This window comes from Rhinolophus ferrumequinum, chromosome 8, assembly GCF_004115265.2.
Source record: "Rhinolophus ferrumequinum isolate MPI-CBG mRhiFer1 chromosome 8, mRhiFer1_v1.p, whole genome shotgun sequence".
NCBI lineage: Eukaryota > Metazoa > Chordata > Mammalia > Chiroptera > Rhinolophidae > Rhinolophus > Rhinolophus ferrumequinum.
Window position 1 is genome coordinate 33,584,503 of NC_046291.1, and position 26,047 is coordinate 33,610,549.

Here is a 26,047-nt window from a genome sequence, read left to right on the forward strand (position 1 = left end):
CAGCTCACCATCATTAATCGCCTCTCCCTCCCCAAGTTAACCCACCCGACACCTACCCCTTCCCCTCCTTTGCCTCCAGGGCTCCCGCGCTCCGCCCATCCCTCTCTAGACCTCCCCCCCTTCTCCTCTTTCTCGGCCTGTCTCTCTTTGCTCTTCCCTGCCCCCTTCTTCCTTTTCCTCCTCACCGACCCTCCCCTTTTCCCCATCAGCCCCCAGCCCAGCCCAATCTGCTTCCCGCTTTTCCTCACTAGGTTCGGATTTGCGCTCCCGCTGCCATCGCCGCCTCCGGGCTCCGAGCGAGACGCGGAGCGGGAGGCTCCGCGAACGGGCTGCGCGCAGGCGCACTGTGCCTCGGGGCGCGGGAGGGCCGGGTGTCCGCGCAGGCGCTCGCTGCTCCGGCTTCGCTCCGGCGCTGGCGGCCGGGTTTCGTCTGCTCGCTGGGTCAGGGTTGGGGCCCCGGGGCGGGAGCACCATGCTTCTTCACTCAGTCAACCTCTGGAACCTGGCGTTTTATGCCTTTATGGTCTTCATGGCCACCCTAGGGCTGTGGGACGTCTTCTTCGGCTTCGAGGAGAACAAGTGCAGTATGAGCTACATGTTCGAGTACCCGGAGTATCAGGTGAGGTTCCACCTTCTCACTTGGGCGCTCGGAGACTCGGGCCTCACCTGCCTGGCCCTTCCGTGGCTTTCCCCTGCCTTGGCTTCCCGCGCCTTTCCGGTCCCTTTATGCCACCCTCACCTCTGTTTGCTCGTCCGCGGCGACTCTGCAGAACCCCCTACCCCTCTCACCTGCCCTTTGTGTCCTTTCTTCACCGTGGAGTGTTTCTTAGATGGTCCCCGGAGCATCCTCCCCGCCCCACTCGTAGTTGCTCCTCAGCCTTTCCGCCCTCGTCCCGATCCCAAAAGCCACGCACCGGCTCTTCTGACTGGCCGCGTCCAAGCCGCTTCATCCCCGGAGACGCAACCTCAGCCCTTCTCGCTGAACCCCAGATCCCCTCTTCCCTGCGTTGCTGCCTTAACAGGTGCCCTTGGACCCTCCTTTGCTTCCCACGCGCCTGGATTCTCCCCCTCTCGCCCCAGTGATTTACGTGTCAGCTCTCGCTTTTCTAGAGAGGGACCGAGCTGCTTCAGAGTGTGTATTGGCTAGATAGTTCCCAGGGCTGCCTTAGAGACGCTAAGGTTTTACCTCTGTGTGAAAGGTAATTCAATGGAAAGCTACTGAGCTTATCTCCTGTAAAGATTTTGCGGAGCCTCCTGTTTTGTGGGTTGTAGCTCCGTGCGTGTGCATGCATGCCTGTGTTTGTGCATGTCGCCTCTTACCAGTTGCATACAAAATCTATTTCATGGTGCTGTTTTTATTTTCGCACTGTTTGCTGTTTAAGAGAGACTCTCTCTCTCCCAACCTTCCTCCCTCCCTCCCTCCCTCCTTCCTTTTCTTTCTCACCCTATCCCTCCCTCTCCCTCCCTCCCTTTCTCTTTCCCTCCTTCCCTCTCTTTCCCTCCCTCCCCACCCCCACCCTTTCCATTCCACTTTGAACGTTTTCTAGCACAGTTGGTTCATCAGTTCAGCATACAATCCAGAATTTCATTCATGACCAGCTGTAATAAACGGTTGTTACAAATTACACAAGTGTCTAAAGAAATGTCTCTCGAATGATTCTTTTATTTCTAAAGGCATCTCTTAATTATGGAATACATATTATAATAACCCCTGACCATAAAATGTATATGTACTATAATACATATTGATAAAATGCATTTTTGGTACACTTTTAAAACCAAGCAGATATTTTTCTCTAAGGTGAAGGATGCCAATTGTGGTTGCTTATGTGTACAGGTCATTGTGGAAAAGCATATTTGATTATGCTACTTTATTTAGATCTTAAAACTACTTAAGGTTTATATTGCTGATAAGCGCCCTTACCCATGGGCAAAATTCTAGTTTAGATTTCATTTGTTTTGAGATGCTTGCCTTCATTTTGCACTTACGCTTATAAGAGAGTGGAAGCATTTGATATCAGATGCTATTATTGAAGGAGAATATTTTAACATGTTACTGTCTTCTCTTAATTTCTAAGTGAGTATGCTGGTTTATGTTTATCAGAGGCTATGTATAGTTAAATACTTGAGCTTTTGGTTTAGATTTTTAAAAACTGAAAGTAGAGCCCTGGTAATCCCCTTTTAATTTTCTATGGTTTGTTAATTAGGACACTCCCAATACTAGATTGAATTTGCTCACTTTAGTTTTGTTTCACGGCATTGTAGAGTTTGGTTAAAATTAAATTATTTTGGAACTGTATGGTACTAATTCTCATTTATTTTTAGATTGCCCACAATTATTAAAGCTATTTGAATATCAACTGTAGTAGAACTTGCTTAGCGTGGGGAACAAAGCATATGGACCTCACAGGTGCATTTCATGCCTCAGAAAATTGACTGGAAAGACACAAAATTAGTGTAGCTAAGGCAAAATAGCTATTTGGCTTTTTTTGTTGTTGCATCTGTTTTTAGTTATTTTGATTCAAATTGCCTTTTTGAGTTTTTACATTCTATCAATAATATGTTAGTACAGTAGTAATTACAGTGACAAGAGTTTTTGATCCACATGTTTTGATAGATGTTTATTTTTGAGATGTAAAAAGCTCTGTTAATTCACTGCAGTATTTATATTTGACTCTTAGTCCTCTTATGGTACACACTAGATTGTGTTATTTTATAAATACAGTTAAAACCTGTCTATAGAAATGACTTTTTGAATATGGTGAGATTTCTGGATAACTGAGGTCATTCTATTAAGAACCAAGGGTTTTTAATGAATAAAGGTGTTCTAAACATATTTTATATGTTGCTTATTTTAAATTATATTTTATAGTAGGCTCTCTAATTGTTTCCAAGTTGATATCCAGCAGATGGAATGTCCTAGTTGTTGGGTTTTCTTCTCTTTCTTGACGCCTTTCTTTTTGACTGCTCATATTCGTTAGCTGAATTTTTGAGGAAATGAACAATATTTGAAGCATGATCGATTTTCTCCATTTGAAAAATGAAAGGTGGGAAAGGAATTTGAAGTGCTTTGTAAAAATAAAGTTTTGAATTTAAAATTGTTTGATTAGCTCTGTTCATTCTCCACCTTTGGTTTTCCTGGATTCACTTACTGAGAATTAACTGAACATCTCATGAGCCTGACAAAATACACATTATCCTTTAAAGCTTCTTCCTTATGACAGCAAGGCAAAGCTTTCATAGTTTTAGGCAAACTGTAGAATTCGAGAAGAAACATCTGTGTTGTTTTCTCCCATACAGTAATTTGTTTGCCTGTCTTCAGATATGTGATCTAACAGTTGCTCTTTGAAAGGAAATATTGATAATCGGAAAATACAAATCATGTTTTGTTAACTCTGATGTTTATTAGCAAATCATTTATTGAATGACTGCTCTGTGTCAGGTATATTGTAGATACTGGATGTGGGTGAGAGGGAATTAGAGATGAATCAGACTGTGTGCCTTTATGTCTTTATAATACAATGCATTATGTCTTTATAATACAATGGAATGTAATGGATAGTTAAAATGTGCTAACTGTTATAATTTCACTGTAAGAGTGTGCGTTCTTCACAGAAGAGAACATTCACGTCGTTTTGGGTAGTCAAAAGCTGCGGAAAAGAGGTAGTGAATTGCACTGTGGAGGGTCTATAGTTCATAAAGTGCAGAAACAAGAAAATTGCAGGAATAAAGAATAGCATTTGTGAAGCTAGGAAGGCACCAGGACACGTGTAAGCATTATGCATAATATGTTATCATTTATGTAAAATATTTCTGGAAGCACAAATTGCTAATATTGGTGGCCTTCTAGGTAGGAAACTGGATGGCTAAAGGACCACGTGTAAGAGAGAGCCTTTTCTATGTATATCCTACTAAATCTTGAATTTTGAAACATATTAAGAATAAATTTTAAAACATGGCATATATAAGTTATAAGAAAGTAGGTAAGAATAATTAGAGCCAGATTTTAAAGAACCTCTCTCTTACGCCTTTATCATCTATATATGTAGTGAGGAAACTCATAAGGTGTAAGTTTTAATAAGGTATTTCTTGAATGCAGTATGGACTATGGATTGTAACAGTGAGATTATGACAGGGAGAAAGACAGGTCTGAAAAACTCAGTTGTCCCCAGGTCTTTTTATCAATCTGGAGTCCTCCAGAGTATTCTTAAGTGTTGAGTGGGCAAAGGGCTAAGAGCTAGCTCTTTGTAAGAGCTTTAGAACTATGTTCATTTTGATCAGAATCCTTTTTTTTTTTTGATTAATTATGGAGCTCAAACTTTTATTTTTCAGTTTTAATTTACAGTTAAAAGAAATATATCATAAAATACTTGATAAAAAAGCCTTGAGTTTCTTAAATCAGTATTTTTTTGGGACTTGGGAAATTGTTAGAATTTTTGACTTTTGAAAGGGGTCTGTCTAGTTTAGAGATGAGAAGTACCTGTATTAAGGCAGATAAGAGTTGAGAAAGGATGGACAGACAGCAGGGGCAGGATTGCGGAGATAATATTTAAGTGTAAGAATAATTGATCTCAATTAAAGGTCTTTTGGGGGATAGGGATGCTCATTTAAATAATCTATATAAAATAATCAGTTTAAAATATAGTGGAGTCCTGTTGTTATACATGTTTTCTTTTCAAATCCTTTGACCCTCTTCTGTTTTTTCATCAGCATCTTATTTGTATGCCTATAACTTTCTGTCCTCAGTTTGGTCAGTGTACCCTTCCTGTTTTTTCCTGCCACTCACTTCCAATTTGAATTCTGTCTGGAAATGCGGTTTTACCATTTGTCTACAACTCCCACTGTTTTTTACTTTTTTTTATTTTTTGGTTCTATCTCCTTTCCATCTTTTTTTTCCTACTCCACATTATATACATTCATATTTTAAAAAAAGTACACTTTCACTATAAAAATTCTTTTCATAATAGTATACTATGAAATATATTGAAGAGTCTTTCGCTTGTTTTTCTATCTCCATATAGTTAAATATTTATTTTTTGATATATTTGATAGTTTCCTGTTCTTCTGAGTTAATTTTTCAACTAATTCAAAACTTTATTCAGCTATAATCTTCAAAAGAATAATTGATCTGATATGCATGTACTGTTATATTAGATGTTGCACTCATTTGGGAGGTATTAATATAACTTTCTTTTCTCTCACGTTTCCTTTTTGTTTCATTTGTACCGAAAGAAACAAAATATTTTGTCATTTTCATTTTTGATTATATACAGTATATAATCAATATTGGGACTAATTTGAGTTTAAGTACAGGTATGCATATAAAGCAGATATTTGTTGGTATTTCTCTATTTTGAGTATCTGAGAAGATAAAGAGTTGCTAGTATCTTAATAAGCTAACACTCTCTAAAGATGTTGTCATGGTAGTATCACAGGTTGTTTGTGGTACTATCCTCAAAGGAATATTTGAATAATATTCAGTAATGTGCATGAATAACCAGAATTCTGCTTTTTACAACAGGGAGGTTTTTTTCAATAGTCATTACCATTTTCAGTTTTTAAAATTCATTCAGTAGTTAAGATTTTTATCAAGCATATGTGTATTATTGCTATATCATTAAATCTGTTGGTATCTGCTTAAATAAACTCTACTGTTCAACGTACTGATTTCATTTTTAATGGTTTCTATTCTTTAAAAAAAGCAAAAGAAGAGTTTGTGCTTTACTGTTGCTTTTATAGATGCCTATTTGGGATGACATTAAGACCTAATTTATATTTTGTCAAAAATTTTACGTGAATTACTGACTCATCTGGTATACAATAATATAAATTGCAGAGTAGTTTAAGGCTTGCTGACAAACCAGGCACCTGGTCTGTGAAAACTGAAACAGATGCTAATTCATTGAAATGTTTATGGTGAGAAGAGTGTACATGCCTTGACCAAGACATGGCTATAAGGTTCGGATTAATTTGTTAAGCACATTGTAGGTCAAAGCATATTGCGAGGTCAGAAAGCTGCATTATAGAACAAACTTACTTTCTGTTCTAAGCTGGAATATATAGTTGGGCCTGAGTAAAAAGAGAGACATTACAAAACAGTTTAAAATAGCAAAAAAGAATTGATTTGATAATGGAAAGCTTTTATCATTTCTAAGTGTAATTGCTACTGATACTGAATTAAATGCATTTCCAATTATGTTAACATGTAACTTGCTGACATCTACCAGTGTTTTTCTGTTGACAGTGGCTATTTTGAGTAATTTGTATTCATTAGAATTTCAGATAGTCCCATTTTATGCTTTCTTGAAGACGGCATGGTTCAAAACTCACATAATTCAAGACTAATTCTCCATATGAATAAAAGTAGAACTTGTTTTGTGCATTAAGTGCAGTTTTATCATCAGTAATATTTTTATATTGCACTATTTCAAATTTGTATAATTCAGGATTGGGTATGGTGACGCTAAATGATATTAACAAAATTGATTAAAGTGGAATTGCATATTTGTTTATTTTGCTGTAGAAAATAGAACTTCCAAAGAAACTGGCGAAACGGTATCCTGCATATGAATTATACCTTTATGGAGAAGGATCCTATGCCGAAGAACACAAAATTCTCCCTTTAACTGGTATTCCAGTTCTCTTTCTTCCTGGTAATGCTGGAAGTTACAAGCAAGGTGAGTCTCAGAAGTGAATTTTGAAAGCTATAAAATTCACTTGCAGAATTTATCAGATACATATTCTGTGTAAAGTACAGTGTTAGACATACTGGGAAACACAAATATGTAACATTTTGTCTGAGAGAAATACGTGTGAGAAGTACATAGAAAAGAATAGTTGAAAACCACTTTGCAAAGAGCAAGAAGGAGAAAAAGAAGATGGAGTGTGTGTGGGGATAAATAGATGATATAGGGGTTCAGGAATCAGCAAAAAGAAAGAGGCTTGTATTGGAAATGGAGGGAACAGAAAACAGAGCCTGAAGCATTGATTAGAGAAGTAAACAAGAAAGGAGATTGGTTTCTTTTGGAGCTATTTAAGTTAGATCTAGAAATACAGAGGAGAACACAGAAAAGTGAAGGTAGGGTAGTTATATCTACAGATTCAAAACTGAATGTTGGTTTGGAAATATAGCAGTTATTTCTGGCATAACAATCAAGTAATCTGGAAGTAATTTCAGTTACAGTCTGCTTTTTTGTTTGTTAAATGGTGTATTCTTTTATATAATGAGAATAGAATAATTTCAACATTTAGTATAATTACTTACATGTTTATTTATCTAACTTATATTTATGGAGTACCTCCATGACCTAGGCAATATTCTAGGTAATAGGTATCTGAAACAGACCAAGACAGATAAAGTCCCTGCTTTTCTTGTTGGGAAGACAGACAACAAACACATACGTCGGTAATGTAAAAAGTTTGAAAAAAATAAATCAGAGTAAGGAATAGGATAAACAGGGGTAAGAAGTAACTGGGTCGATGAAGTGGCCAGGAAAGGCCCTCTAAGGTGATGACATTTGAGCAGAGACTTGAAAGTAGCAAGGGACTGAGGTATGTAACTGGGGGAAGACCATGAGGCAGAAACATGCTCGGTGTATTCAAGGTCACTGAGACTAACAGTGAAAAGAGATGAGGATGGAAAAGTAGCTACAGGCTATATCATATGAGTTGTGGAAAAAGACTTTGAATTTTGATCTAAGTGTGATGGGAAACTTTTGGAAGGTTTTGGTAGGAAATGATATAATCTGATATTTTTGTTAATCGTATTTGAAATAAAACACACATACAAACAAATGCATAGATTATGATATTTGGTTAAAAACAATTATAAAGTGAATACCTACTTTAGGAACCAAAACCCAAGTCAAGAAGTAGAAGATTGCCAGCACATTGGAAACCCCCTGTGTGCCCCCTCCAGATTAAAACTCCCTCCCCTCTTTCTAGATGTAATCACAATCCTAACTTTAATGTAGTAATTTCTTCGACTTTATAGTTTTAGCGTCTAAGTATGCACCTCTAATGCAGTCTACTCATTCAGGGCTATTTTTAACATTCTGTTTTTGGACATTTGTGTTATTTACATTTATTGGCTATTACAAATAATGAACATTTTTATCTTAGAGCACATAAAGCCTATGTTTCTGTAAGATGTATACCACAGGAGCATAATTCTGGTTGTGCTAAGTTATACTCCCAGAAACAGAACGTTGTATTTCCCTTTTCCCTTTGCTCCACATCCTTAACGACATTGAAATTGTCAGGTTTTTAAATTTTAACGCTTCTGATAGGTATGAGTTATTTTTAAAAAGTGATCACTCTGGTTTTGCTGTGTAGAGAATATACAGTAAATGGACAAGATGGAAGTAGGAAAGATACTAAACATCACTAGTCATCAGGGAAATACAAATCAAAACCACAATGAGATACCATTTCATACCAGCTAGATTGACTATAATCCAAAAGATAGATCATAACAAGTATTGTTGAGAATGTGAAGAAATTGAAACCCTCCTACATTGCTGTAAATGTAAAATGGTACAGCCACTTTGGAAAGCAGTTTGACAGTTCCTCAGAATATTAAACATAGAGTTAATATGACCCAACAATCCCACGAGTAGGTATCTACCCAAGAAAAAGGAAAACGTACATCTGTACACAAATTTGTATACAAATACTCATAGCAATGCTGTTCATAATAGCTAAAAGGTAGGAACAACCCAATGTCCATCAACTAATGAGTGGAGGGATAAAATGTGATATGTCCATATAATGGAATATTATTCAGCAATAAAAAGGAATGAATTACTGATACATGAATTACATACTAGAATGTGGATGAACCTTGAAAACATTATGTTAAATGAAAGCACCCAGTCATAAAAGACCACATATTATATGATCTCTTTAATAGAAATGCCCAGAATACGCAAATCCAGAGGGACAGAAATAGATTGGTGCTTTCCTGGAATTAGGAGGAGAAGAGGAATGAGGAGTGACTGCTAATGAGGACAGGGTTTTCTTTTTGGGATGATGAAAAAATGTCTAAAGTTAGATTGCAAAAACGATTGTACAACTCTGTGAATATACCAAAAATAATTGAGTTGTACACTTTACATGAAGAGTTGTAAAATGTGAACTGTACGTGTTTTAAAAAATGGAAGGGCAAACAGGTATGTTGTTAGCTGAACCACACACTGCAACTTTTAATGCCAATTAATGCAATCAATTCATAAATTCTGTGAGTGGGTTACAAAGAGCAATCTGAAGCAGTGGAAACAGGGAGGCCAGTTAGGAAACAGTAGTTTAGGCAAGAGATGGCACTTGTATTAGGAAGGTTGCAGTGGACATGGTGAGACCCCACCATTGCGGGTATATTTAGAAGGTAGAGCATGACAGGATTTACACATGGATTGGACATCATCTGTGAGAAAAAGAGACAAATCGAGCATGAGTACCTAAACCAAGTGATGAGCAGACATTTTTTGTAGGAATTCTCATTCTTAAAATACTCAAGTGTGACAGACTTCCTAGTTCTTATTCAGAGAATCTTTCCCCTCCCTTTTATTTATTGTTGTTACTACTGAAGAGGAAGTAGCAGAGAATGAATGACCTATTCACTTTTTATTTGCTTTAAAAAATAGGGCACAAGACATACAACCTCTAGGTTGTTTTGTTCTTCTAAATTGATACAATTAAAGGATGTTATCCTGAAATAGGTTTTTAATATTCAGGATGTCGGATACAGTTATTTGTTAAGAGATAAGAATGTACAAACTTTTAAAAATTTTGTTTAATGTGCACTTTGACCTTTTCCTTTGCAGTTCGCTCGATCGGCTCTATTGCACTTAGAAAAGCAGAAGACATTGATTTCAAATACCATTTTGACTTCTTTAGTGTGAATTTCAATGAAGAACTGGTGGCGCTATATGGTGGAACTCTTCAGAAGCAGACCAAGTTTGTACATGAATGCATTAAAACAATTCTCAAGCTCTATAAGGTAAGAGATAAAAATACAAATCAGTAGTGATCAACCTACTAGTATCATTTTTTTTAAAAGGGACTCAGCATATTTTAAGTCATCTGTTTGTTTATATGGAAGTTGAAGCAAAGATGGCACAAAGTTTTTTTGTTTTGTTTTTTTTGTGGGTGTGTTGTTTCGAACTCAGTGGTGGTTTTAGAAGTTTAAATTGAATTTACAGGAAATCTTGTAGTGAATTTAGGAAACATAATTTCTTTTAAGGGTATATAAATTAGGAGTGCAATGTATTTCTTAAAAACCATTAGTATGGATTTCTGTTTCTAGTTATGACTGAAACTGGTACTAGAGTAGACCACTTCCATATGTAAACAACTATAAAACTAGTCAAAATATCTGAAGCACATGTTTTCAGGTGTTGGACAACCAAGCAGCAGAGGACTATGATTTCTGAAAGAAGGATAACATGTGAGGTGAGCTCCATGATTGCCCTGGCTTTCTGCCTGGAAGCATTTTCTAAACCATCGGTCAGATAGGTGGAGATTGAACAAAGCACATTGATATCACTGAGGTGGAGAAGGTAGAGATTGGAATTTGGGGCTACTGAAATTGGCTAGATTTGTGATCAGGGTATGTAAAAGAAGAGAACTAGGCAGAGATAAGAACTCTAGAAATTTGCGTTTTTCAGTCTTTGAATTCTATGCTGCATATACACAGGACCAGAAGTTCAAGGCAATGGTATACCAAGGAGGAAGTGGGGGTGGTGTCCACCTCAACTGCAAGGAATAAGGGGGAATATATGTCTTTAGAGAAATTTAAAAGAGTAGCAAAACAGACAAAATCATTTTGTGCCAGCATTTCTAAAACAGTGTCAGGGATCAAATACACTACCCACTGAGGTGAGCCCCTTCCTCCATTGGTATGCCACAGTGCAAGTCCTGGCAAAAAACAGCTACTGGGGAATTGTGAGTGCAATTGAGATTTTAGAGGCCACATGGTGCTGGGAAATAGGAGTTCTGACCAGCTGGCGCAGAAGGACCTATTTGAACACACTGGGTATTCAAGTGAGACCCCAGAAAGGACATGATTTAAGAATAGGACTACTCCAGTTCTAAAGTAAGAGCTACTCGTGTCCAACTTAACGATGCTTAAATATAAGCCTCAAAAATATAAAAGTTAAGGATTTAAAGTAAAAGATGCACATAATAAAGGAACAGATGTGGAATGTCATCAGAGAAATGGAAACTATAAAAAAATACATACAGAAAAATACATACAAAAATACATACAGAAATACATATCAGAAATGAAAAATTCAGAAGATAGGTTTTAAGCCGACTGAAGACTATGGAAGAAGAGATCATTGAATTTGAAGACAGGACAATAAGAACTACCCAAAATGAAGCACAAAGGATAAAAGGATGAAGAGGACAGAACCTCAGGATCCTATGGGACAGTGCTAAACAGTCTTACATATATATAGTTGGAACCCCAGAAGAAGAAGAAGAGAGAGAAATAGTAGAGGAAAATATATTCAAAGAACTAATGGCCCCAATTTTTCCAATTATGATTAAAATTGAAATCATGCAGGGTGTATTTTCTGAACATAGCAGAATTAAATTAGAAATTAATAACAAAAAGATATCTGGAAAGCCTTAAATATTTGGAATTACTTCTAGATAACCCAGAGGTCAAATAGAAAATCACACATGAAATTTGAAAATGTTTTGAACTGAAATAAAATGAAAACACAACTTCAGAATTTGTAAGATTAAAATAGTGGTTAGAAGAAATAGTCTTAAATGCTTATATTAGAAAGAAACAAGGTTTAAAAGCAGTGATCTAACCAAATTCAGAATCTGGAGAAAGAACAAAGTAAACTAAGTAGAAGTAAGGAAACAATAAAGATGAAATGGAAATCAATAAAATAGAAAACAAGCTAAAGAAAAAAATTTATACCAATAGCTGACTTTTTGAAAAGATCTATGAAACTGATGAACCCATAGCTAGACTGATTAAGAAAGAAAAGAAGAGGGACACAAATTAACAATATCAGGAATGGAAGAAGGGACATCACTAGAGAGCCTATAGATATTAAGAAGATAGTAAAGGGATATTATGAACAACTTTATGCCAATAAATTTGACAACTCAGATAAATTCACAGCTCCCTTGAAACATAAATTACAAAACAGACACAAGAAGAAGCAATCTCTGACTAGCCCCCTGTTTAAAATTTTTTGGATTTATAATTAAAAATCTTACTAAGAAAAATCTAGTGCCAAATGACTTCAATGGTGGATTCTATCAAACATTTAAGGAAGTAATAATACCCATCTTACACAAACTCTTTTAGAAAACGGAGGAAGAGATAATGCTTTAACAGTTCATTTTAAGAAACCAAAAAATCCTGACTATCAAAATCAGACAATGACATTGTTTTAAAAAAAATATAGGGACCTAGTATCCCTCATCAACATAGATATAAAATCCTCAACAGAGAATTAGGCTATCAAATCCAGCAATATTTTAAAGTATAGTACCTCATGACCAAGTAGGATTTCTCCCAACAATGCATTCAAGTGTAAATAAATGTAATTCTTCATAAGAGCATCTCAATAGATGAAGACTCATTTGACTGCATTCAGCACCCATTCATGATTTTAAACACACACACACACACACACACACACACACACACACACACACACACACCTCAGCCCCGTAAGAATAGAAATAAACTTCCTCACCCTGAGGAATTGTATTCTGCATAGTATTACATGTATGAGAGGAACCATTATGTATTTGATAAGATATTTATTGGATAAGATAAATAAGATGTGATCACAAAGTGAAATTCATTTCCATAAATGTTCTTCACAATAGTTGAATGTCTTTGATGTTGTATAATGGGGAGTTTTTTTTTTCTCTATTTTTCAGCTTCTGTCTGCTTCCACCACCTCTATTCAACATTGTACAGAGGTCCTAGCAAGTGCAGTAAGGCCAGAAAAAGAAATACAATTAAAAATTAAAAAGGATAAATTACAGATGACATAAATATACAGAAACATTTAAAGGAATTTACAGAAAATTATTAGAATTCATAAGTGAATTTAGTAAAGTTACAGGATAAATGGTCAGGAATCAAAAATCAATTCACAAATGGAAAGTGAAATTTTAAAATACATTTACAGTAATGTAAAAAAACAATTCTTATGGATAAATTTAATGCAAAATGTGCAAGATCAGTGCACTAAAACTTCAAACTTTGCTGAGAGAAATTAAAGAAATCTGACATAAATGGACAGACCAATTTCATGCATTGAAGACTCACAATTAAGATGTAAATTCTCCCCAAATTGACCAATAGATTTAATGCAATACAAATCACACTACCAGTGGGTGTTTTGTAAAAATTGACAAGCCTATATGGAAATGCAAAGAACCTAAAAGCCAGACAGTCTAGAAAAGAAGAACAACGTCGGAGGACATGTACTGCCCGATTTCAAGACTTAACTGTGAGGTTGTAATCCAGCTAGTGTGGTACTCCTTTGCATCTTGAAAATGAAATTGTACACATCATGGTTCTTTGCATAAGCCAGCATTTTGAAGTTATTGCTAAAGTAGGTTTTTGTTTGTTTGTTTGTTTTTTTCAATCTACACTGAGTATTACAGGAGGAAACAAGCCATATTAGGTACAGGATCTTTTTTATATCTGATACTTATTGGATAGTTAATAAGACGTGATTACAAATTGAGATTTCCATAAATGGCATTCACAATAAACAATTATGTGTTTAATGTTATATCCTAGGTATATCTTATATGGTGATAAATGCCAGGAAGGAAAATAGAACAGAAAGAGAGATAGGGAGCTGAGACTAGAGGACTACAATTATAAATAAGGGTGCCCAACAGAGACCTCTGTTGAGAAGCAGACAATTTAATGCAAATTCAGGACCTGAGAGAATAACTCATTAGCCTATCTAAGAAAAGAGTGCTCTAAGCAGAGGAAATAAATGCAGAGAGTACCAAAAAATGTACACACATTTTAAGAAAGGAAAACACTGTATTAAAATTGTAATACTCAATATATACCGATAACAAAAGATGAACACAAGTCATGTGTATACATTTTTTTGGCACCCCCAGTATATAAGTGTGCTGTATTTGCAGAAAAACAAGGAGACTGGAATGGCTGGAGCAGGTAGAGTGAGTTAGTAGAAGGAGAGGTTGGGGAGAAGGCTGATTATAGAGACGTGTAGGCAATTTTAAGAATTTTGCCTTTTATTTCAAATGATATGGAAAGCCACTGTAGAGATTTTTGAGCAAAGGAGTGGCATGTTCTCATTTAGATTTTAGCAGTAGCACTCTGGATGCTTCTGAGGATATATTGAAGGGATGTAAGGGTGAAGCAGAGAGACCAATTAGGAGGCTATTTCAGTGATTCAGGCAAGAACTAATGGTAGTTTAGGTCAAGTTGGTAGCATTGGAGGTGGTAAGAAATGGTCAGATTGGTGTAAATCTTAAAGTTTGAGGCAAGATCTGCTGGCTGATCAGATACAGAGGGGCAATGTGACAGAATAAGAAGAGTTAAGGGTGACCCCAAATTTTTTGGCTGAACAGCTAGCTACAAGGGTTGAAGTGCCATTAATTGAGGTGGGAGAAAATATAGGAGGAACAGATCTGGAGGAGATTAAGTGTTTAGTTTTAGAAGGTTCAATTTGAGACGCGCGCTAGGTATCCAGTATGCCACTGGAGTTGAAACTTGGAATTCAAGAGAAGAGGTCGGGTCTGGAGATAACAACTTGAGGGTTGACAGCATATAGATGTATTTAAAGCTGTGAGACTAGATGAGATCACTAATTGAGTCAAGATACGAAAGAGATCAAAGGATTACTCCATTATTCAGAGATAAGGGGAGATGAGAAGAAACCAGCGAGAGACTAGAAAGGAGTAGCTAGTGAGGTAAGAGGAGAACCACAAGAGTATATTGTCAAGGAAACCAAGTAAAGCATTTCAAAGAGGAAGAAGTGATCAACTATGTCAAACGCTGTTGGTAGGTTAAGTAAAACGAGGCTTGAGGATTGGCTATTAGATTCCTTGGTGCCTTGATAAGAGCAGTTTTGGAGGAGTGTTGGGGTGAAAGCCTGATTGGAATGGGTTTGAGAGTGTGTGGAAATTGAAAAATTGGAAAAATTAGAAACAGCAAGTACTATATAGATACCTGTTTTTGAAGAGTTTTGCTGTGAAGAGATGTAGAGAAAGGTGTGGTCACCAAGGGGAAAGTGGGAGTAAAAAGGCAGTTGTCTTTATTTTTTACATTATTTTTCTATGCTAGTGAGAATGGTGTAGTAGAGAGGGAGAAACAATGATGCAAGAAGAGAGGGAGAAGAATTGCTAGAGTGATGTACTTGAGAAGGCCAGAGGGGATAGCTTTCAGAGCACATACGTAGTGTTTGGCTTTTGCTAAGATCAGTTCTGTGTTGGGATCACCAAGACCATCCCAGGCTCTATGATTCTCCAGGATGACACACACAGGACTCAGCACATAGTTGTACTCACATTATGATTTATTACAGTGACAGGATACAAAGCAAAATCAGCAAAAAGAAAAGGTACATGGGATGAAATCCAGAGGAAATGCAGGTACAAGTTTCCAAAAGTCCTCTTTGCAGGGGAGTCACACCGGCTGCATTTAATTTCTACAGCAACAAATTGTGACATGTGTAAAGTGTTGTCTACAAGAGCAGCTCATCATAGACTCAATGGCCAAGGTTTTTATTGGGGGCTAGTTACACAGAGACCCTGTGCCTGGCAAAATCCCAGCCAGAAGGACAGCAGGGGTTCAGCATAAAGCATATTCTTTACAGTTTCAACACAGTGAGCCATTCTTATCATTTAGGGAATGATGAGAACTCTCCCAGAACCTAAGGTCCCAGACTACAGACCAGAGCCTACCTTATGTGCAGTGTATTCTAAGGACAGCAATTTCAGGCCTACTATGGTAACATTTCTGCACAAGGTCCAATGAATGCATAGTAACAGGAGAGAAGGCAGACATGAAGGATCAGTATGGAGGGTGATGAGCAAAAAATTGATAGCGGAACTGAGGATACGATGTGGACAAAAGATTTTTTTAAAATGCAATACGTATTTAAAAAATAAATTATGTAATTATCCGTGAATAAATAAATGGAATCTGGTTTATTTTTAAACCCAGGTGCACAATAGGAAAAGAATTTGATGAGGTAAGATATATTAATACGAGGTAGTATATTGCTATGGCAGTTACAATTTTTTAGTTTTTTGTGGTATTTCCGATTTTGAATAAATGATTGTCAGATATCCAGATCGTCTTATATCCTATAAAATCTAATATTCTGGTACACAAAAAATATAATTACACCTCTTACATTCAATATAATGTATGGTAAAACATGATTTGCTGGACCCAAGTTTTTGGATTTTGATTCAGAAAACCAAAACATAGCTGTCAAAAATGTTTGACAGAACACAAAATAGTATGTATACACTAATTACAAGTATATGAAAATGTATTTCTGTGTCCTATGATAGGTTATATAAATAATTTTCTTTTTCTATAAAATTGCTCATATTTAGAAGTATTTAGTATTTTTATTATGATAGTAAGTGTTAATTATGCCTTGGTGATTTATTTTTAATAGGGTCAAGAATTTGCTCCAAAAAGCGTGGCTATAATTGGTCATTCTATGGGTGGCCTTGTTGCAAGGGCATTGCTTACACTGAAAAATTTTAAGCAAGATCTGATAAACCTTCTTATTACACAAGCCACCCCTCATGTTGCTCCTGTGATGCCATTAGATCGTTTCATTACTGGTGAGTACTGTTACATAAACACTAACTGACCTCCCCGTTGTTGTCTGGGATTACTCCCTTTAGTGTGCCACAGATTCATCCGTGTGTGAAGCAGCTCTTTCAAATCAGCACCTCCGGTTCTGAGTCTCTCTCCCTCTCTCTGACTTTCAACTTAGGCCCATGATGGAAACTGCTATTAGTTTTCTCTGTCTATAGCATCTTAATAGGGATGGCATGTGGTTTATAATCCCTAGGCGCTTGGGCTTCAGTTTAGTTATTCTTGGGGATGACTCTTTATCTCCACAAGTATGTTTAAACTCCCTATGTTTCGTTAACCTTCCAGCATTCCATTCCAAAGAAGCTTATTTTTAAACAAAATAGTAGAAATGTCTTGTTTTTAAATAAGTAGGTCTGCTAACACTTTATACGGTGAGGTAGAATTGCTAATATTTATTGAGCTCTTACTATATTTCAAGTATTGTGTTAAGGACTTTACATTTGAGGCAGACACCAGTGTTATCCCCATCTTTATGGATAGAAAAAAAAAAGGCCAAGATAAAGTTTTTGCCCAGAGTCATATGGCAGGAAAATAGTGGTGCCAGTATTTGACCCTGGTGAACTTGTTCCTGGCCTGTGCTTTTTACCTTTGCATGCTATACTGCCTCCTACTTGAGGTGCATTACTCTTACAGAAGAAATCAAATTATGGACAGTACTATACTATTGCAGGGAATTTTGAATAAATAGTATTTTATGATTGCTGTCATCTAATCAAATAGTGATAATGTCACAAAATAAGAATTAAATGCCTATCTCAACTTTTTATTAAAGGCAAATATTATCTTTATTGCTTTTTGGAATATTACGTGAATAGAATAAAATATAAGAAAGAAATAATTCTTTTTCCTGATCAGTAAATTTACACAACTCCTTATCCTATCAAAATTTCCATTATCTTAATGGTGTGATGAAAATTTTGTTTATAGTTAAGTGAGAAATATACCCTGGTGACTCCAGTTCAAAGTAGTTTTCCAAACACCCAATTTAACATAACATTGCCAAGGTGTAACTTATTTGCTGGAATATCTGGTACAATAGTACTTAAGGTGAAGTTTGATTTTTCTCTTATCACATTTAAAGCTTTTCCTGTGGAAACCTTTTAATAAACATTTTTAGTTTTATTATTGAACTTATTGAAATCTGTTTTGCTAATTATGATAATTATAATAACCTATAGGTTTAAGAAAAAAGCAAAGGCATAGATAAGTCATAATACTTGTCACCATAACTGAGAACTCTTTCTCTTACTGCATTTCATATGACATATGTAGGTGAGCCATGTAGGTTAAATTGGAATGACTCAGAATATATTTTTAAAAAAATTTTGAGGAAAACTTTCAAGAGACTCAGGTTTTATTGTTTTTTTTTTAAAGATTTTATTGGGGAAGGGGAACAGGACTTTACTGGGGAACAGTATGTACTTCCAGGCCTGTTTTTTCTAAGTCAAGTTGTTGTCCTTTCAATCTTAATTGTGGAGGGTGCCGTTCAGCTTCAAGTAGTTGTCCTTTCAGTCTTAGTTGTGGAGGGCGCAGCTCAGCTCCAGGTCCAGTTGCCGTTGCTAGTTGCAGGGGGCACAGCCCACCGTCCCTTGCGGGAGTTGAACCGGCAACCTTGTGGTTGAGAGGACGCGCTCCAACCAACTGAGCCATCTGGGAGGCAGCTCAGCTCAAGGTGCCGTGTTCAATCTTAGTTGCAGGGGGCAGAGCCCACCATCCATTGCGGGACTCGAGGAGTTGAACCGGCAGCCTTGTGGTTGAGAGCCCACTGGCCCATGTGGGAATCGAACCGGCAGCCTTCGGAGTTAGGAGCATGGAGCTCTAACTGCCTGAGCCACTGGGCCGACCCTCAGGTTTCATTGTTTTGAAGGATATCTGTGGTCTGTCTCTAAAAGGCTCAGGCTGAACTGATTCTTACGGTCAAGGTGTTTTTATTGTAATTAGGATGCCTCTCTCCCATTTAGTATGTATTTAATTTTTATTGCATTAAATCCGAATCAGAATAAAAAAACAAAAGTTCAAGGGGTGGTAGGAGACCCTATGACCTTCAAAAATGGATTCTGCATTTATAATGGATGGAAATACTGCCCTTAACTAGGGGAAAGGAAGCCATGCACTGGGCCCTGCACTTCAGAGGGCCCTGTTCTGGGGCTGCCTTTCGCCGCAGGGTGTGGCGTGTACAGGCCCAGCAGCCTCCCCACTGGAGCCCGTGCCTTTACTTCTAGGCCATGTTCCAGGGAACCGAGCCTCTAGACTTTTCTTGTGCATATGCCCCAAGCCCACTTCCAGGGTCCATGTGGTCCTCTTACATGGATCTGTCCTGAGGGCAGATAAGCACAACCCTAAACTTGAGTTGTGGCCACGGAGTGGCCTGCATGAGGTGCAGACAGAGCTTGGATGTGCACCGAGGCCCTTGTGATGCGGATGGAATTGGGGTGGGCAGAGAAGGATGATAGCATAGCAATGGGCTGGACCAGAGATCTGCTCACGCTGTGCTGCCGTGTCCTGGAATTCTTCATTCAAACTTGGTCTTCCAGATTATTTTGATGATATATTTGTGAAGGTAGGCTGAGAAAATATTTTTACTTAGCAGTTTATTAGCTGGAATTTTGACTTGTACATACGTATTTAGGCCTGTGGCATGTGTACGGCATTGGTAGCCTTGTCCCAGGCCCTGCAGATGTTAGGAATGGGTCTGCTTGTTCACGGGCTCGATAAATACCGCTGAGATCTTTAATGGGAGGAATATGCTGTTCCAAAATGTTAGAAGCCCTCAGTGAGATCAAATACCAGGAATAAGAATGCTGTAAGTTTTGATAAGCAGAAAAGGAACTGAGAAGTTTCCTGCCCTGGCCTCAACTCTTTGACACTAAAATTTTCTCAGTCTCCATAGATATAGTGGAAAAATTGTCTGCAAGTTCTTCCCTTTGAACTACTTGTTACACTAAAGGGGTAGAACCTTATAACCCTCAGGTTTTTCACAGTTGCGTAGTCCCAAGACTAATGTGAATGTCATTATTCTGCTATATTTTGTTTTAGGAACTTTAATAGTGTTGTACTTGGTGTGGTGATGGTTGGCCGCAGGAGAGCTGCTAAGCCCTGATAAGCAGGGACGTTGCCTAATTAGGAAGATCTACAACTCGTTAGCATAGTAAACTATTATCCTTGGAAGAATTTTAGGGTTTTTTTCCTTCTTGCTGTATTTTGTGGCTCATGAACAAGTAGCAGCCTTGTGGAATACAGAGACCTGTTTGCATATGGACTTGTCAAAGCTAATAAAATCTGGGTATCTTTTTTCATTATTGATACCTTTAGTAACTCTTAGTATTTGTACTCTGATTTAATGGCAAAGGCAGAATGTGTGGAAAGATACTGTCTCAAAATAGAGAAATGTGAATAACATTGTTTATAGAAAATTTGGGTGGCTTAAACAGAAATTCAGTTTAATATTAATCTTATGAATATCTTATTGTTGTAGGGAATGATTACTAATTTTTAATGTGTGTCTTTTTTATTTTCTACCAGATTTTTATATGACTGTAAACAACTATTGGATTCTAAATGCTAGACACATAAATTTAACCACACTTTCTGTTGCTGGAGGATTCCGAGATTACCAAGTTCGTTCAGGACTGACTTTTCTGCCAAAATTAAGCCATCATACCAGTGCCTTATCTGTCGTGGTAATCTTTTTTAAGATTCTACTGAAATAAGTAATGTGATGGACACAGCGGGGCATGAAAGGAAGAGGGATATTTAGCTGCTTGAAAATGACTGCTGAGTTGGTCTGGGTCTGCTGTATGTGCTTGCGGGCATGTGTGTGTGGATGTGTGTGAGCTAGAGAGACAGAGACGGAGAGAGAATGTGAATGAATAATATGAAAATGTTGGGAAGGCAGAGGCATGGATGCTTATGTCCATAGAAAGTAAAAAGGATGTTAGAAACTATGAAAATAATTCTTATTTATGAGAAATAATTGTTCAAAATAAGTGCCTATCCATTGAATAAAATTCTAAGTATAAGAAAGTATGGACTGGAGTCCAAGGGCCTCTTGTATCCGAGTGGTATGCTGTATACAGTAGTAGTCTATCAAACATGTCACATACTCTGGATTGATAAACTAGAGTAAAGTTTTACCAATTTTAAAATAAAAAAATTAGCTTTGATAGTATAAACAGAAACATGTTTGATTAATTTGCTAATTATTCTTCCCTGCTAGGACATCATGTATTTGGTCTTTAACCGGGATACATAGCCTCTGTAAAGTGAGTTGGTTTCCTTTTAGGATTTACGTTATTTCTTATATTTTTACCCTTGACTTCTTCAGTTAAGATCTTAACTATTTAACTCAGTATACACATCATCTTCAAATATAACTTAATTTAATTTCTAAATAAAATCCATAGCATTGCTTTTGCTTTTTAGGAGATAGTGCTTTGTTTCCAGTTGTTCTCTTCGTAAGTAATCTTTTGCTTAGCTTTTGCCCCACCTTAGATTGCTGTTCATTCATTAAACAGATATTTGCTGAATGCTTGCCATACATAGAACAAAAAATGTTAAGCTATTCTGCTATTACTCACCATTTTCTTATAACTGGAGAACTTGCGGTTTAGCCATAACAGCTTTGGAACAAAATTGGTAAATCTCTACAACCTCATTATTGGTATGAATCTTATTTGATGTTGAATATTTGGTGCATGTGTTTGCTGAAGTCCTCAAAACACTAAATGTCGACTCTTGTCAATGCAGATGTTTTAGTCATATAAAATTGGATATAACTTATTTCCTAGACTTGGTTTGGAGGATGATGCTGTATTGATACTATTATCATGCACCTTATTGTTAAAATAATTCTGGCCTTTTTAGTTTTTTTTTTTTTGTGTGTGTGTGTGTGTGTGTGTGTGTATGTGTGCTTGTGTGAGGGTGTGTGCTTGTGCGCTTCCCTCATTTTTAGTCCATTTGATAATGTATTGCTGTCAAGGCATCTTGTATTTCTGTATCTCTGATGAAAATATTTTACTTCTTAAAGAATTTTCTCAAATCTGGCTATTGTGTAATCTGAATTTTATTTAGTTTTTTAGCCTCAAATAGCTTAGGGTCTTTCATGTTTTAAAGTATGTTCATGTTTTTACAAAAAACAGTTATTAAAATAACAATTTTTAAATGATTATTTCAAGTACATTTAAATGACATTTACATCCATTGATACTAGAAAAATTTCTTAAGTTAGCACAGTTGTGTTAGTAGGGTAGGCGAATATACATTCATGCAGGTAATGGCACTGAAACACAATAGAAGTTTACATTTAACTCATCTAACTGCCCTAGGTAGGTATTTAAGTTGGAGGGTGGTTTTTTTTGAAGGAGTCCCTCTAAGGGACCCAGGCTGGCAGTAGGCACTCCCTTCTTGAATGCTCTACTTCTGAAGTTGCTCTAATCATCACTATTTCAATCCACAGGAAGGGGGAAGGAGAGCATTCAGGCCTGGAAATGGCACATCACTCCTGCTCACATATCATTAAAGAAAAATAGCCACATCTTAAAGTAAGAGAGGCTAAGAGATGTAGTCTAGCCAAGTGTGCAAGAAGGGAAGAATGGGTTTTGATGGACATTCAGCAGTTTTCACCAGCAATCTTGAGCAACTATTGTGTTTCCCTGAAAATAAGACCAAGTCTTATATTAATTTTTGCTCCGAAAGACGCGTTAGGGCTTATGTTCAGGGGATGACATCCTGAAAAATCATGCTAGGGCCTATTTTCCGATTAGGTCTTATTTTCGGGGAAACACGATACCTTTATTATATTTTGCCTTTCCCTTTTCAAATCTAGCTCTGATGCATTCATTAGCCTGAATGAAAGTAAACCCTTTTTATGTTCTTAGTAATGATAGTGTTCTCTATTGTGCATTTTTACTTTACTGAGCACCTAATGTAATCTTAGAACCACAGTGGACTCTGATTTTCTCATTTTTTTTAAGTAAGCTGCCAGCAGTGATTCCTAAATAAGATTATCTAATGTTTATAAGTTCAGCAAGTAAGCTATAGATTCCTCCAACTTTACAGGCTGGATTGAAGAGTGCTATGTCATTGTTAGGAAGCCTTCTCCAAATACTTACATTTTTTACGAGCCTTTGCCCTTATGTCTCTAACCAGTCATATATATCCCAGTCATCTGCTGATTTTTTTTTTTTTTCAAAATAAGTAAGCCTGGACCCCACTTATAAGAGTGATTTGGTCAAGGTTTTGGAATTGTGATCAAGCATATTTCTTTTGGAAACGCTTCCCCAGGCTTAAGTGTTTCTCACGCACACCCTGATTTAGAAGTAACATCTTAGAATTTATCAAGTGGTTGTCTAATCAGAACTAAATTACTAAAATATCTTATAGTTTTTCCATAAACTATGATTTATTAAAGAATCATAAACTCACCCTCTTATTACAGCAATGGTTAGACATTAAACCTCAGTAAAGGTTCTGTGGATGCTTTAATAATTCTTAAAGGGTAATTTAAGTGTGACTAAGCAGAATTATGTGTGACAGAGAGAATTACGTTATTTTATGCAGGAACTATCTTAATATTTTTGGACGACTGTTTATAAGAATGCATCATTTAAAAATGTCTATGCATCAAAAATAGTGAAATTAATGCTACATGATTCTAAATACTAGTTTGTAAGAATTTCAGGCCTTTTGGAGAATAACAAATGTGCTTTTCTTAAGTTTGATTTTTTTTTCTTTCTTTCCTTTTAGACTTCAGCAGTGCCTAAGACCTGGGTCTCAACAGACCACCTCTCTATTGTGTGGTAAGTTAATATAACTTATTTTGGTGATTTGTGGTGGTCCTCTTTTCTCATCAGTGCATCAATTGGTTTGTTAGCCTTTTGAGAGCTTTAGTTATAAATAAATAAGGATTGGGGGACAGATTAATTTAGGGGCTTAGGACTGTAACCTTGGTTCTTGTCTCAGTGTGACCAAGGTTCCCTTGACAACTTACAGAATCATCTGAAGAACTGTTAGCATCAGTCTCAAATGACGCTAGTGTGAAATATCAAAATTTTAGCATTTGTCATAGTTGGGCGGAATCAAAGACTCTTGTAAGACTTCTTGAGCTCTCAGCCAGTCACCAAACTCATGGACTTATTATTCTGGAGAGGCACATGGAAAACCAAATAGGAATTAGATTTAACCTTAATATAAATAAAGAAATAGATTAAATATGGATCAAGAAACACGTAGACCCTAGTATCTTAATCTCTGAGTGTTTTGGCTTAAAGATTTTCTTTTTCGCCTCTTCTTGCTGTGCAATCAATAGTGTCTATAAGAAACACAACAGTGCAGGCATAAAAAGATGGGGCAGACAGTATATCTATAGTTGGGGTAGATGAGGAGATTTAGGGAAGATACAGGGACCCTGGCAGTTCTACTGTCAAACATCCAAGAATATTTAATTTGCTTTAATTTTATGTTTCAACTTGAACATATATGCTTAACAATAATGATTTGTTAAATAATTTTAGAGTTTATAGCATTAAAGGAAACTTAAAATTTGATTAAATAATAGAACTGTATGTGTCTGTATGAAAAGTATGTATTTCTATGGTCTCTGTAGCATATTGTTTTTTAAAATAGCTTTTTTAAAATAATTTTTTTATTTTTTTGATTACAGTTGACATACAATATTATATTAGTTTTGGGTGTAGAACACAGTGATTAGACATCCATACAACTCATGAAGTGATCATCCCAATAAATCCAGTACCCATCTGACACCACACAGTTATTATAATATTATGACTATGTTCCTTATGCTGTACTTTACATCTCCATGACTGTTTTTTTAACTACCAATTTGTACTTCTTAATCCCTTCCCTTTTTACACCCATTCCCCCAACCCTCCTCCCAGTTGGCAATCATCAAAATGTTCTCTGTATCTATGAGTTTATTTATGTTTTGTTTGTTTATTTTGTTCTTTAGATCCCACATATAAGTGAATCATGCTGCATTTGTCTTTCTCTGTGTGGCTTTCTCCACTCAGCAAAATACCCTCTAGGTTCATCCATGTTGTCACAGATGGAAAGATTTTATTCCTTTTTATGGCTGAGTAACATTTCATTGTAAATGTCTACCACCTCCTTTTTATCCATTCATCTACTGATGGACACCCAGGTTGCAATTAACATATGGATGCATATGTCCTTTCAAAGTAGTGTTTTGGGTTTCTTTGTATAAATACCCAGAAGTGGGTTTCCTGGGTCGTTCTCTTTCTCTTGGTATAACCTTTGTTTTAAAGTCTGTTTTGTCTGGTATAAGTACTGCTATCCCAGCTTTTTGTTAAAGATTCATGCCATAAGTTTATTTACAAACATATGTAGTATGTTGAGTTCAACAGTTTGACCCATTTTTCAAAGTGACTGCATCTCTTAAAATGCTTCTCTTCATATCTGTTTCATGGATTAAGTAAAGCATCCTTATTTCTTTAGCAGTTGGTGTCTTAACTACAGAAAAAGGTGCGGCAAATCCAGATCCAAAGTACAGAGTCATCATAACTAGTAATTGCCACTTGTTTTCCACTAAAAATAGCCAATTCTTCCCTGGGCCCTCCTCATAGTGGCTCGGACGGATCAAAGAGGTTGTGAACCTCCATGTACTCTGTCCCAACATAGCACTGTTGGGAGGCCTGTGAAAGGTGCAGAGACCGAAAACGGGGGAAATGGCAGTTCCACATCAAGTCCTCCTTTTTTTATGACCTAGTTGCCCTGTGTGCAAGGACCGAAAGGCTACCCCAGCTGTTTTGTTTGTTTCCATTTTTAGGAAATGTCTTTTTCCATTCCTTTACTTTCAGTCTGTGTGTGTCTTTCGATTTGAAGTGAGTCTCTGGTAGGCAATATATGTAAGGGTCTTGTTTTCTTATCCATTCAGCTACCCTGTGTCTTAAAAATGTATATATTTTTAAGGATTTCATTTGTAACACTTATTTTATTTTTCAGGTGTAAACAATTGCAGTTGACTACAATTCGAGCATTCTTTGATCTTATTGATGCAGACACTAAACAAGTATGTATTTTTAAATTAAAAATTGTTTCAGTAAAATAAGAGCTTTTGTTATAGAAGTGATGGAATTAATACATATTTTTTACTTTGATGTAAATAGAAGCCTACACCTTATGTCGACTATAATC

General features: G+C 36.6%; 1 protein-coding gene across 1 annotated transcript in view; it reads left to right on the forward strand.

Moving 5' to 3' along the window:
* The first annotated feature begins 280 nt into the window (after positions 1-280).
* The window catches only part of PGAP1 (post-GPI attachment to proteins inositol deacylase 1), a 69,886-nt gene continuing 44,119 nt past the window's right edge, over positions 281-26,047 (forward strand). Inside the window, 7 exon segments of the mRNA XM_033112414.1 lie at positions 281-619; positions 6,524-6,677; positions 9,822-9,997; positions 16,665-16,836; positions 20,396-20,553; positions 23,618-23,670; positions 25,856-25,922. Of these exon segments, the coding sequence (XP_032968305.1) occupies positions 473-619; positions 6,524-6,677; positions 9,822-9,997; positions 16,665-16,836; positions 20,396-20,553; positions 23,618-23,670; positions 25,856-25,922 (927 nt within the window). The 5' untranslated portion in view covers positions 281-472.